Raw genomic sequence first — 13,456 nt, 5'->3', positions numbered from 1 at the left:
ACACACACACACACACACACACACAGTACATCTAGTTTTTGTGTATTTATGTGTATCTGTTTATATTTAAACAATTTGTAAGACTTCTAGCATATACATCTTTCTCTCTCTTTTTGAAGGCAAGTGAAGAGTCCAAACATCCTTAAACAGACTGTTCTGCTGGAAGGAAGGCTGGATGGACTGACAGATGGGCATCCACACTCGCTCTCACAGGTGTGTTTGTGTGCATGTGCAGGGATATCCTGAGTTGTTAATATGCTCCGCCATGCCAGCACCTGGATGAAGTTAAGTACCCTGCCAGCTTCAGCTTCTACCTCTCTTTCCAGCTCTCTTTCTATCCCTGTATTTACCTCTCTTTACCTGTCTATTTATCTTTCTCGTTACCTCTCTCTGTCTACTCTCTATATCTCACTCTTTTTATTCTATTAATTCCATTTCAATTTCAGAGCTTTATTAATATGAGAAACATTTCTTTACATTACCAAAGCCAGTAGAGAATAAAAAAGCTAGAATACATAACAAAAGTGAAAATAAACATGGTCGTACATGTTGTTTGTGTTCCATTGTTCTATACCTCTCTCTCGATCTCTCTCTACCTCACTATCTATACCTCTCCCTCTATACCTCTCTCTCGATCTCTCTCTACCTCTATACCTCTCTCTATATACCTTTCTCTATATCTCTCTCTCCATCTCTCTCTACCTCACTCTCTATACCTCTCCCTCTATACCTCTCTCTCGATCTCTCTCTACCTCTATACCTCTCTCTATATACCTTTCTCTATATCTCTCTCTCCAGCTCTCTCTACCTCACTCTCTATACCTCTCTCTCGATCTCTCTATACCTCACTCTCTATACCATCTCTCTCTATACCATCTCTCTCTATACCTCTCTCTCTATACCTCTCTCTTGATCTCTCTCTACCTCTCTTTATACCTCACTCTCTATACCTCTCTCTCTGTCTCTCTATACCTTACTCTCTATACCTCTCTCTCTATACCTCTCTCTCGATCTCTCTCTACCATCTCTCTCTACCTCTCTCTCTATACCTCTCTTTCTATACCTCTCGATACCTCACTCTATTCCTATCTATCTATACCTCTCTCTATACCCCACTCTATATACCCCTCTCTATACCTCTCGCTCTCTACCTCTCTCTCTATACCTCACTCTCTATACCTCACTCTCTATACCTCACTCTCTATACCTCACTCTCTATACCTCTCTCTCTATACCTCTCTCTCTATACCTCTCTCTCTATACCTCTCTCTCTATACCTCTCTATACCTCACTCTTTATACCTCTCTCTCTATACCTCTGTCTCTATACCTCTCTCTATACCTCTCTCTCTTGATCTCTCTCTACCTCTATACCTCTCTCTCTATACCTCACTCTCTATACCTCTCTCTCTATACCTCTCTCTCTATCTCACTCTCTATACCGCTCTCTCTATACCTCACTCTCTATACCTCTCTCTCTATAACGCTCACTATACCTCTCTCTATACCTCTCTTTCTATACCTCTCTCTCTATACCTCTCTCTCGATCTTTCTATACCTCTCTCTGATTCACTCTTTGTTTCTCTCTCATTCTGAGCAGTGACTTGGCAGTCTGGCACACTGAGCTTCCCCTTTTAAACACTTCCTCTCTTCGTTAATGGATGTAAAGGCTACTCTGACCCAGGAAGGGAGTAGAGGGAAAGGTAGAGGGAGAAATGATGGAGAAACAGGGTGAGAGAGAGATGAAGAGGGAGACTTCCTCACTTTGGCCTTTAACACCTTTTGTTTCACTGGAAATGATAGACCTGGTGCTGACCAGTAATCTGCATTCTAATTCAATGAATATTTAAAGGGCTTTAATGGCATGGGAAGCATGTATTTACATTGCCAAAGCAATTAGCAAATTACAAGGCTATAATAAATTCAAAAAGTGAATACAAAAATAATATGAGTTAACATTGGACATGTTTTAAAATAGTCTACAAAAAATACAGGATTATGGCATTGTATTATACAAGCAAGCTCTTACGTGGCTCAGACCAACCCGGATCAGGTCAAGGTGTATAACAGGTCTGTTGTTGTGTGTTTGCTTCATACGCACGCCGACGGCATGTAAAAAGCTGCTCTTTTATCCTAGCCTGATTGTAGTGAGGTTTCTGAGTAATCCTCATATCTCAACGCCTCAATGCAAGCTAGGATTGTGTCAGAGACAACGGTCTGTAGGCCCTCTGATCCCTCTCTCTTTCCCTCTTTCCCTCTCTCTCTCTCTCTTTGTCTTTGTCTTTCTTTTTACCCATTTTCTCTCTTTTTTCTCCTATCTCTAACTATCCCTATCATTTGGGCTTTTTCTCTCTTGCTGTCTCTGCCACTTTACTCTATCTCTTTTTTCTTTCTCTCTAGCTGTCTCTGCCACTTTACTCTTTCTCTCTTGCTTGCCATCTCCCTTTGTCTCTACCTCTGCACTCTTTTCACTTTTCTTTCTTTCTCTCTCTCTCTCCTATCGCATTGCCTATCAGGAACACAGCTTATTCTAAGGGTAAACATGAACTAACAGTTCCTTTGTCATGTGTCCAGCCTATGCCCCTTTCAGTCTCTATCTCTCTGTCCCTCAGAGGGGCCCTACGTTTATGTGGGGGAGAGATAGCATCGCCCACTGATCCTCGCCATCTCGCTGTGCTTCACTGCCCAAACACAGAGAACTGCACATATCGGAAACGTCTCCCCCAACCCCTTACGCACATTTGCAAAGCTGTAACCGGGTCGCAGCAGCTAGCATGTCACAGTGACACTCCATGCACTTGATTGTTTTCTATAGAACAATATGAGAAATAAATAAACACAATCCTGGAGAGCTATGCTATGCAGGTTTTTGTTCCAGCCTGGGTACAAATCATCCTGATTCAGCTAGGCCAGGGCTCAGTGTTCCTTTGATTTCGTTGAGTGTGTGCCCTGTGTTTGAGAGAGAGAGACGGATTGATATGAGAGTCTGACAGGCATAAGATGGAGAAAAGGGCAAAAGACCCACTAAACTAGAAGCGTCCAGCAAACACACAGAGAGAGAGAGAGAGAGAGAGAGAGAGAGGAGTGACAAGAAAGGGGGGGGGGGTGCCAGGGAAAGCGAAAGAGAGTGAGGGTGAGAGACAAATGGAGGAAAGTGACAGTGACAGACAGACACAGGGACAGAGCGACTGAGAAGAATTGAGTAAAGCAGAGGGAGAAAAAGAGAGAGGTGGAGAAAGAGAGTGTGAAAGAGAGAGTCTCTGTGTAGACCAGTTCATGTGAAATGCTCTACGTGTGAGTAAAGGGATCCGAGGTGCTGAGCTGTGAACGCCACAGTGGAAAATGTGCATTTTCTCACTCTCCGCTCGTTTGTTTTAGTGATTACACCCCCACCCCCATCCCAAGCAGAGAGCTAGATTACACAATTAGACTGCCCTCAGGAGACCTTGGCTATGATTGCTCCTACTACACCAATTATCTCTCGCTCTCCGTCCCTCCGTTCGCACTCCTTCACTCTCTCCTTGCTGCTCTTTCTCTCATCTGTTTCTTCTCACCCTCTCCATCAACCCTCTCTTTTTACCTGGTTGGGTTTCGCACTTGGAGTCTGGGAGTGGTACCCTGGGTGCGTGTGTGCGTGCGTGTGCATGTGTGTGCGCAGGTATGTATGTGCATGCATGTGTGTGTGCGTGTGTGTGTGTGGGAGAGTGATTTGCGGTGCTTGTTGATCCTGGTGCATCAAGTTACTGGCCGCCTGTCACATTCAATTACGCTTCCAATGGAGTGATGCACTGACTGGGTCTATAGGCTTCCGTGCGCGCGTGTGTGTGTGTGTGTGTGTGTGTGTGTGTGTGGGTGTGTGTGTGTGTGTGTGGGTGTGGTGTTGCTAAACCCCAGCTGGGTCCTGCAGTCAAGACAACCCAACTACCATCCAGCTCTTTGTTTTTGTTTTGGTTGCACTTTTCTCCTGTTTCTCTTATTTTCGGACTCGTTTTCTCCTCAGGGGTTTAATTAGTTAGTGTTTTTTTTTTTTCTTTTTACGGTTCTGAATGAACTACAGCGAGCTGAAGGCTAAAGGGGGAGTTTGGAAAGAGGGTTTGTCCTTTTACCAGTATCATTTGGACGGTCAGTCTCTCGCTTTCCTTCTTGTCTACTCTCTCATCTGTTCTCTCTGGCCTCCTTTTGAAAGATAGTTATAAATGAAAGCAGAATAAACATGGATGGAAGTACACTTGAATGAAAGCTTGTATGACACCTTCTTCACCCATGTCTTCAAATGTATGTTTTTAAACCAGCATATGTAAGTGTCTCCTTTGTGATAACAAATGCTCAGTCACAGTGGGTGTAGCAGTTTGCAAAGCTCTTCCTTGGCTTGATATAATGGCATTCTGTTAACTGAAGTATACATTTAGTGTAATGGTAAGGACAATGGTTACACTTGGTTGAATCTTATCCCAGAGCATTCAGCACATATCAAATACAAACTCTGCCACCTCAATTGAGTCAACCAATCAAATTTCTTATGGACTTCAGACCAGATCGTCCTCCATGACATTGTCAAGGAAGACATTATTCCATTAACCTACTGACAAACTGATATCTTGATGCCTTGATCTGGATCACATGAAGTGGGGAGAACAAGTATTTGATACACTGCCGATTTTGCAGGTTTTCCCACTTACAAAGCATGTAGAAGTCTGTCATTTTTATCATAGGTACTCTTCAACTGTGAGTGACGTAATCTAAAAAAGAAAAATCCAGAAAATCACATTGTATGATTTTCAAGTAATTAATTTGCGTTTTTTTGCATGACATAAGTATTTGATACATCAGAAAAGACAAACTTAATATTTGGTACAGAAACTTTGTTTGCAATTACAGTTATTGACCAGGTTTGCACAAACTGCAGCAGGAATTTGCAACAGACCTTCTCCAGATCCTTCAGGTTTCGGGGACTTTCAGCTCCCTCCAAAGATATTCTATTGGGTTCAGGTCTGGAGACTGGCTAGGCCACTCCAGGACCATGAGATGCTTCTTACGGAGCCACTCCTAAGTTGCCCTGGCTGTGTGTTTCGGGTCGTTGTCATGCTGGAATACCCAGCCACAACCCATCTTCAATGCTCTTACTGAGGGAAGGAGGTTGTTGTCCAAGATCTCGCAATACATGGCCCCATCCATCCTCTCCTCAATACGGTGCATTCGTCCTGCCCCTTTTGCAGAAAAGCATCCCCAAAGAATGATGTTTCCACCTCCATGCTTCATGGTTGGGATGGTGTTCTTGGGGTTGTACTCATCCTTCTTTTTCCTCCAAACACAGCGAGTGGAGTTTAGACCCAAAAGCTCTATTTTTGTCTCATCAGACCACATGAACTTCTCCCATTCCTCCTCTGGATCATCCAGATGGTCATTGGCAAACTTCAGATGGGCCTGGACATGCGCTGGCTTGAGCAGGGGGACCTTGCGTGCGCTGCAGGATTTTAATCCATGACGGCGTAGTGTGTTACTAATGGTTTTCTTTGAGACTGTGGTCCCAGCTGAAGAGTCAGGTCATTGACCAGGTCCTGCCGTGTAGTTCTGGGCTGATCCCTCACCTTCCTCATGATCATTGATGCCCCACGAGGTGAGATCTTGCATGGAGCCCCAGACCGAGGAAATTTGACTGTCATCTTGAACTTCTTCCATTTTCTAATAATTGCACCAACAGTTGTTGCCTTCTCACCAAGCTGCTTGCCTATTGTCCTGTAGCCCATCCCAGCCTTGTGTAGGTCTACAATTTAATCCCTGATGTCCTTACGCAGCTCTCTGGTCTTGGCCATTGTGGAGAGGTTGGAGTCTGTTTGATTGAGTGTGTGGACAGGTGTCTTTTATACAGGTAACAAGTTCAAACAGGTGCAGTTAATACAGGTAGTGAGTGGAGAACAGGAGGGCTTCTTAAAGAAAAACTAGAGGTCTGTGAAAGCCGGAATTCTTACTGGTTGGTAGGTGATCAGATACTTATGACATGCAATAAAATGGAAATTAATTACTTAAAAATCATACAATGTGATTTTCTGTATTTGTATTTTTAGATTCCGTCTCTCACAGTTGAATGTGTACCTATGAAAAAATTACAGACCTCTACATGCTTTGTAAGTAGGAAAACCTGTAATATCGGCAGTGTATCAAATACTTGTTCTTCCCACTGTAGGTGAGAGGAGAGAGGATTTTAGAGGTACTTGTACAGAATGAGTAGTCTTTTGTCTCTATTGAAGACTAGCAAAACCAACTTGTAAAGTCATCGGTAAAATCGCACTGGCGGCCAGACCACCCATTACTCCACCATTGACCTTTTTGTTTTTTTTATTTATTTCTACGATATGTCCGCTATACCTCTGAGGGACATTTTGGCAGTGGGTCAGGTATGCAGTGATGCTTTGGCCCGATTCTCGACCTTGGCCTCCAACTCTACAACCAGTTCTTCTCCTCCTGCGAGCCTCCAGGTTTCCAGACCTTTCTGCTCCTGCGAGAGTGTGTGAACATGTGAATGTGTGTGCCGAGGCAGAGAGAGAACAACAGGAGGAGAGGGAAGAGATGGGAGGGTTTATTATTTCTGTCCAGTGTTTTGTTTCGCAGCTCCATCACCCAACGCCTAGACGGATCTTTCCCCCTCCATAGGTGTCAAGGAGGCCACACACACACACACACACACAACCACACACACAAACCACACACACACACATATTCACCCATTTCCTATTGTGTCGCTATCACACATCTTCTATAAGGCCTTCTCGCTCACTTTCACTCTTTCTTTTTCTCTTTCTGTCACGCTTTATCTTACTCTCTCTTGTCTCACAGTTTTCGTATTCCCAACACCTTCTTTGCATTTCTCCCATGTTCTTCCTAATGTCTCACAGGTGATTTTGTGATTTAGTGGAGCTCGGCAGATGCATGAAACATTTCCAAAACCTGTCGTCATGTCACCTACTCTGTCAATGGCTGTGCCTCCACCCCCCTTTCCCCGCTTCTCCCCTCCGCTTCCTTCCCAGGAGGCCGTTCGGCAGACGGCAGAGCGAATCAGAGAGTTGGAGCGAGCCCTGAAGGAGAGCATGAACACCTCCGCCCACAGAGAGTCGCTGTGGGCCCAGGAGGAGGCCACTCGCATGCAAGCTCAACGCGAGGTTCTCACCCGCTACCTACTCACACAAACACACCGTGCCTACATATACTACTCACTATCCAGTATTCAGCGAATCAAACACCATTTCTGTTGTATCCTTGTCCTGCACTGAATCCAGACATACACACATGCCTTGTCCTGCATTGAATCCAGACACACACACATGCCTTGTCCTGCACTGAATCCGGACACACACACATGCCTTGTCCTGCGTTGAATCCAGACACACACACACACATGCCTACAGACAGAATAGCTTAGAACATTTAAAGTAACCAAGTAATTGCACCTCCATGTGGCCAGAATGGCCATTGCAGATGGTCACTGTGAGCGAGGGTCCCCCCCAGTCTTCCTGGTGTTCAGCTGATCATTCCTTCTCTTTCAGTCCTGTTAGTAGAAGACGTCCCCCATTGACAAATTTCCCTTTTTCTCCTCTCCTCTCAGGAAGTGCCTTCTCTAATTACTCTTCAAATGTCCTTCCAGCGTCTCTTTGAATTTGTCCCAGTCGGTGTGTGTGTGTGTGTGTCTATTACACACACTCTTCCTCCATAAAACCTCCATAAACCTAACAACGCCACAGTCATTGACATTCTTTTAGACTTATTTTAAACTCAAAAAGTAATTCCTCAGGCAGCTCTCAGGGAGCTGATGTCATTATCCCAGAGTGCCCTGCACTCCCACTACGTTCTTCCGTGGGTCTGATGAAAACAACAAGGCTCTGGTGTTGTCTCCCTATAAGGAGGTTTTAATGTCTCCTCTCTCAAACGTCCGCCTGACCTTGTGTGGCTGACAGTGCACTGAGCTGTGTCCTCCTGAAGGAACAGGTGACCCAGAATCACCTCCTGTCCTTTCTTCTATCTGCCTGTCCGCTCATCTGACTGTCTGTCTGTCCGACTTCCCACCGGTCAATCTTTTGTTCTGGCTGTGTAGACAGGAAGTAACCATCCCTTTTCTTCCTGTCTACACATCTTTCTGTATGTCTGTCCAACTGTCTCCCCATCGGTATATCTGTCTGCCTGTCTGTGTCTGTAAGTCAGCTGTCAGTGATCAGTGCAGATCAGGGCCAACTCTGGTGACCTTGTAAAGAAAGGGGACTGAGTGCTGGCTGGGTTATCGGATCTGATTGGCTAAACCTGGGTTATGTGGAGAAGAGATCAAACATCCATACCAACCCCTATGAGACCACCTACCGGGACGGGCCTTGTGGCTGCCGGGCCGGGGTTGGACGGTGTCAGGATAAACTGGGTTGACTTAATTCTGACTCTCGCTCTTTTCTTCGCCTTTGTCTGTTTGTCTCTCTCTTTCCATTCTTTTTCTCACACTCCGTTTTGCTTGTGGGAGATTTAAAAGGGTCAAAGTCAAAATCGAGTTGTGTGTGTGTGTGTGTGTGTGTGTGTGTGTCTGCGGTGAGAAAGAGAAACAGAGAGAGAGAGAGAGTTTCCTTCTGGTGTGAGTGCGCATTTGAATGAGAATGACCTTGCATTACTTATGACTGCCACAAGTAATATGAGAGTAATCGGCGGTTAGAGAGAGAACGAATACATGAAACCAAACAGTGGCTGGTTCACACATGCAGTAGAGTACATGACGAGATGAACAGAGATGAAAATTAGGACTTTGTGTATAACATCGCTGTCATTATTAGCACATTAAAAAAAAATGTGGCTAAGAGTTCGGACAGCCTGCCTTCAACGCTATGGCAACACATGGTATCAACGCTCTAAATCAAAATGTACCCCTATTGTTTTCTGTCAACATGCAGGCGGACGTTGAGCCAACATGGACTGAACACGCACATTTAACTTGTGGGCCACTCAACATCACGGCATCATGCTTTTGAACTGCTCAACATCAACAGTCATGGAGTCACTGTCGTTACACTGATACACGCTGAGCCAACATGGAGTCAAGTAATGATCATTCCATGACCCTGGGTTAGGTTTTGGGGATAGATAGAGGTGGAGAGAGAAGGATGCAGAGAGATAGAGGGTGAGTTAAAGAGAGAATGGGAGAGAGAGAAGGGAGATTGAAATAAGAAGAGAAACATAGAGGTATTGAGGTAGAGCGAGAAAGAAAAGAACAGAGTGGGACATAGTCCTAAAACATCACCTGACTGTGGCACATTTTCAGACCACGCTGCTAGCCTCATATTCTCAAATTTTTTGCTCTCTCTTTTCTTTCTTTAGCCTCTCATTTCTTCACTCCCTTGCTCCCAGAGTAATCAGTCTCATGATTTTTAATGCGCTGAAAGTCTCCCATCAGCCAGCACTGCTGAAATGGAGTGTGGGTAATTCCCCGGGTCACTAGACTTCACACCCCAGCCAACTCTCTCTCACTTTCTCCCTCCATCTCTCTCTCAAACTCTCTCACTATCGCTCTCCCTCTCCATTTCTCTCTCTGTTTCTCTTTCGTACCTCTATTTGTTAATATATTTGTCGATAATTAGATCCTTAATTTACCCCTTATCTGCTCTCTTCTCCATGTCCCTTTTCTCTCTGTCCAGCTTGCTCTTTCTGTCCTACTCCCTCTTTCATTTCAACTTCCTTTCTGTCCCTCTCATTCTCACTCTCCAAATGACTCTCTCTTTCTGTCCAAAACCCTGTTTCTGTCCAACTCTCTCACCTCAACATCCCTCTCTCTGTCAGTCTCTGTTTCACCCTCTCGGTGGCGTTTGAACTAGGCCTTTGAACCATCAACACCAACGTGAATGGACAAGAGGGATTTGGCTGGGCCTCTGAGACCCAATCAGCTTAGTGTCCAGCAGGGCTTTAGGTGGTCTTAGCTGGCTTTAGCCTGACCAGAGGGCTTTCCCTTGAAGTTGAGCTAAATTAGCACGCACAAGCTCAGCCCTAAGCTGATTAAGACCCTCATTTCACTAAAATGCTCTGTATTCCTTATTAATGATGTGATTGTGAAGGGACGACTGGCTGTTTGTGTGGCTCGATTGGACTGGCCTTGGGGTTGGGGTGGGGGGGGCATTCAGGATTTTACAGACCGTTTAACTGATGGTTGAGTGAAGAGTGTGAAACTGTGTCTCTTCCTTTTTCACATTATGAATCGATCTCTCGCCTATTTTGGTTTTAATTTCCCTCTCCCCAGATGTGTATTCATGAAGAGTGAGTGAGCACTTTTCTGACATCTGTGAAGCACACTCAGAGAGAGAGGGAGAGAAGAGGGCGTGCTGAAAAATGTGTGAACGATTTGGCCCCCTTCATAAAAGAGGCCCATTCCTTTTTTTCAGGTCCTTCCACATGGAAAGCCTCTCACACAAACACGCACACACAAATTCTGCTTTGAGTTTACCTAATAACGGCAGAAAGACAGAGGGGACACACTGCAGTCAAAAAGAAAATTATAAATAATTTATTTTGGTGTTGGCTCAGACGATTACTTCCTGGTGGAGAGTAGCTACTTCCTGTTGACAATTAGATATTTCCTGTCAAGATAATAGCCCCCTGAGGGCTGGTCTGGGGAGATACCAGCTGTCTGGATTAACGACGTACACCGCAATGGATAAAACAATATTTTCTAAGACTGTATCTCCTCAAAGGTAGACCTTTCCTGGTTTTAATAAACAAGCCCGCTTTTTAGATATGACATTTTCTAAGTTGAAGTAAATCATGCCCATACCTGCTGCAGATGTAGTGAAAAGGAGAGTAAGGATATGGAAAGAATGAACGAGGTGAGAGAGGTTGACGGTGTGTTACCCCATGCTTCCAAATCTACGGTCATGGGTCATGTCATTCAGCAGACCTCTGAACTGGGGTCATTTTTCCTCTGCTCTTCTGAACTTTCGCTTTGTTATTAAGCCAGGGTAGGAAGCACACACACACACCCCTCACACACACAACAGGCATTTATGAATGTGATTAAATTCAACCGACAATTTCATTTAAATACAACAACTTCTTCCTTTCATTCCAATTGAGCTCTGTCTCCCCACCTGTATCTCTCAGCTGGAAGAGTTGATGAACGCCTTGGAAAAGACCAGACAGGAACTGGACGCCACCAGGCAGCGTCTCTCCACTACCCAACAATCCTTGCAGGAGCGAGACAGTCACCTGTCCAATCTAAGACAGGAGAGACGTAAACAGTTGGAGGAGATACTGGAGATGAAGTAAGTCTATATCTATCTGTAATATTCCCAACTAGCAGACGATGTTGACTTGTTGTTGTAAAGACGTTGAAAAGTCCCATTTTGCTCAGTGTTTTTCTCCCCTCAACTCGTTGCAGTTCGCCGGGGTGAGAGTGGTTGAAAGGTCTGGTTGAGATGTGTGCTGATGTGGGGCAGCAGGGGTAGTTGGAGCTGTTTCAGAATCGGAATCCCCTTCATCCTTGAAGTTTACATCTATACATAATTTGAATTTAACTTGGTGGAATAGTCCTGCTAGTGGAGTACAATATTTAGTATAAATAGAAGGAGTGCATATCAGCTGAAATAAGGAGATATATAAGGTGAATATGCATATCAGCTGTTATAAGGAGATATATAAGGTGAATATGCATATCAGCTGATATAAGGAGATATATAAGGTGAATATGCATATCAGCTGATATAAGGAGATATATAAGGTGAAATAGCATATCTGCTGAAATAAGGAGATATATAAGGTGAATATGCATATCAGCTGATATAAGGAGATATATAAGGTGAATATGCATATCAGCTGATATATGGAGATATATAAGGTAAAATAGCATATCAGCTGATATAAGGAGATATATAAGGTGAATATGCATATCAGCTGATATATGGAGATATATAAGGTAAAATAGCATATCTGCTGAAATAAGGAGATATATAAGGTGAATATGCATATCAGCTGATATATGGAGATATATAAGGTGAAATAGCATATCTGCTGAAATAAGGAGATATATAAGGTGAATATGCATATCAGCTGATATAAGGAGATATATAAGGTGAATATGCATATCAGCTGATATATGGAGATATATAAGGTAAAATAGCATATCAGCTGATATAAGGAGATATATAAGGTGAATATGCATATCAGCTGATATATGGAGATATATAAGGTAAAATAGCATATCAGCTGATATAAGGAGATATATAAGGTGAATATGCCTTGCCTTGCTGATTATTTCCCAGTACTCCGTAAAGCTAATATTAAATGCATTAGCCGACGTCCGGCTCAGGGTGCAGAAGATGATATTTGAAATCCATAGAGGTGTGGTAACCTACCACTTGTGTGTGACAAAACCAGGCAGCCCGGTCCGCCATCCACTCTTCCATCCCTGGCAGCGCTGAGCGTAGCTGTCTGTATGCCGTGACTTAGATAACAGCTCCACATGGGGGCCCCGGTTTTACCTATTTGTGTACAGCCGAGCACATTAACAATCAGCGTTTTCACATAAAGAACATGACAAAAAAATTGTTTTCATATTGACATCACTTCTAAAGCTTCTATACACAGGAAATCACTCAATGTTTAAGAGAAGGCAAGGAGGGCAGCACCAAGGACCACTTCACAACCAGTAGTCAACCTGTATACTCATCACATCAAAATATCATTTAGAAAATCAAGCTTTTATTTTAAGAATGCAACTGAAAACCAATAGTCTAAAGTCTACATTACTACCTAATGTAAACTGACAGGTAACTAGTAGGCGTGCGTACATGAGGGAAAACCAATGAATTAATCATTCTGGCGGGGTGGTTGGCAAGATGGTGAACTGCAAACACCTGGAGTCTGCAGTTCACCATTTGTAATAGTTGCAGCTTTTTTCTTGCTGAGTTTAACCTTAGGGGTCAGTTTCACAGACATAGATTAAGCCTAGTCTAGGACAAAATAAAAAAAGCTCAATGGAGTTTTCTGTTGAACTAGATGTTTTAGTCCTAGACTAGATTTAATCCGTATCTCTGAAACTGGCCCTAGATGTTTCTGAATCCATTCTCTTTCCAGACAAAATTAACTGGTCAGGTCTCTGTCAAATGCCAGCTGGACAAGCAGCTTTTGTTAATGAACCATTCTTCTTCAATGTTCACTGAATAGGCCTATGCACATTAGGGTGAAGAAGGAATTGTCGCACATTGTTGAAAATGTGTCAAATGTTAAACCGATGTTGCACAGCCAACAGCACAGATGGCTCAGTCGACAGAGGGCGGATGTATCTTTGAGGAACACTGAGTTGGATCCGTTTGTTGTTGCTGGCTTTGGTCATGATTTCAATTTGCAAGGAAGTGCGAGCCACAATAAAATCAGCAAGCAGTTCTCAACCTCTGGCGTCTTGACCCAGTACACGGCTGGTTTTACACTCCAGGTCCATAGACTTGGTG

General features: G+C 43.9%; 1 protein-coding gene and 1 long non-coding RNA gene across 3 annotated transcripts in view; one reads left to right on the top strand and one right to left on the bottom strand.

The window, feature by feature from the left end:
• Positions 1-13,456, top strand: part of LOC105013995 (ERC protein 2) — a 274,188-nt gene that overhangs the window by 134,067 nt on the left and 126,665 nt on the right. Inside the window, exons 13-15 of one of the 2 annotated variants that reach the window (XM_020051575.2) lie at positions 120-213; positions 7,025-7,156; positions 11,112-11,272. In XM_020051575.2, the coding sequence (XP_019907134.1) occupies positions 120-213; positions 7,025-7,156; positions 11,112-11,272 (387 nt within the window). The remainder of the gene's footprint in view (positions 1-119; positions 214-7,024; positions 7,157-11,111; positions 11,273-13,456) is intronic. The other variant, XM_020051576.2, reaches the window with a different exon arrangement.
• On the bottom strand, positions 2,849-7,524 carry LOC109616410. The gene is made up of 3 exons (XR_002197532.3): positions 7,445-7,524; positions 6,366-6,495; positions 2,849-2,948 (listed from the first exon to the last, which is right to left on the bottom strand). It is a non-coding gene; the product is annotated as an uncharacterized LOC109616410 (long non-coding RNA).

Source organism: Esox lucius, chromosome 12, assembly GCF_011004845.1.
Source record: "Esox lucius isolate fEsoLuc1 chromosome 12, fEsoLuc1.pri, whole genome shotgun sequence".
NCBI lineage: Eukaryota > Metazoa > Chordata > Actinopteri > Esociformes > Esocidae > Esox > Esox lucius.
The sequence above is the reverse complement of the archived record's forward strand: the minus strand, read 5'-3'. Positions and strand labels throughout refer to the sequence as shown.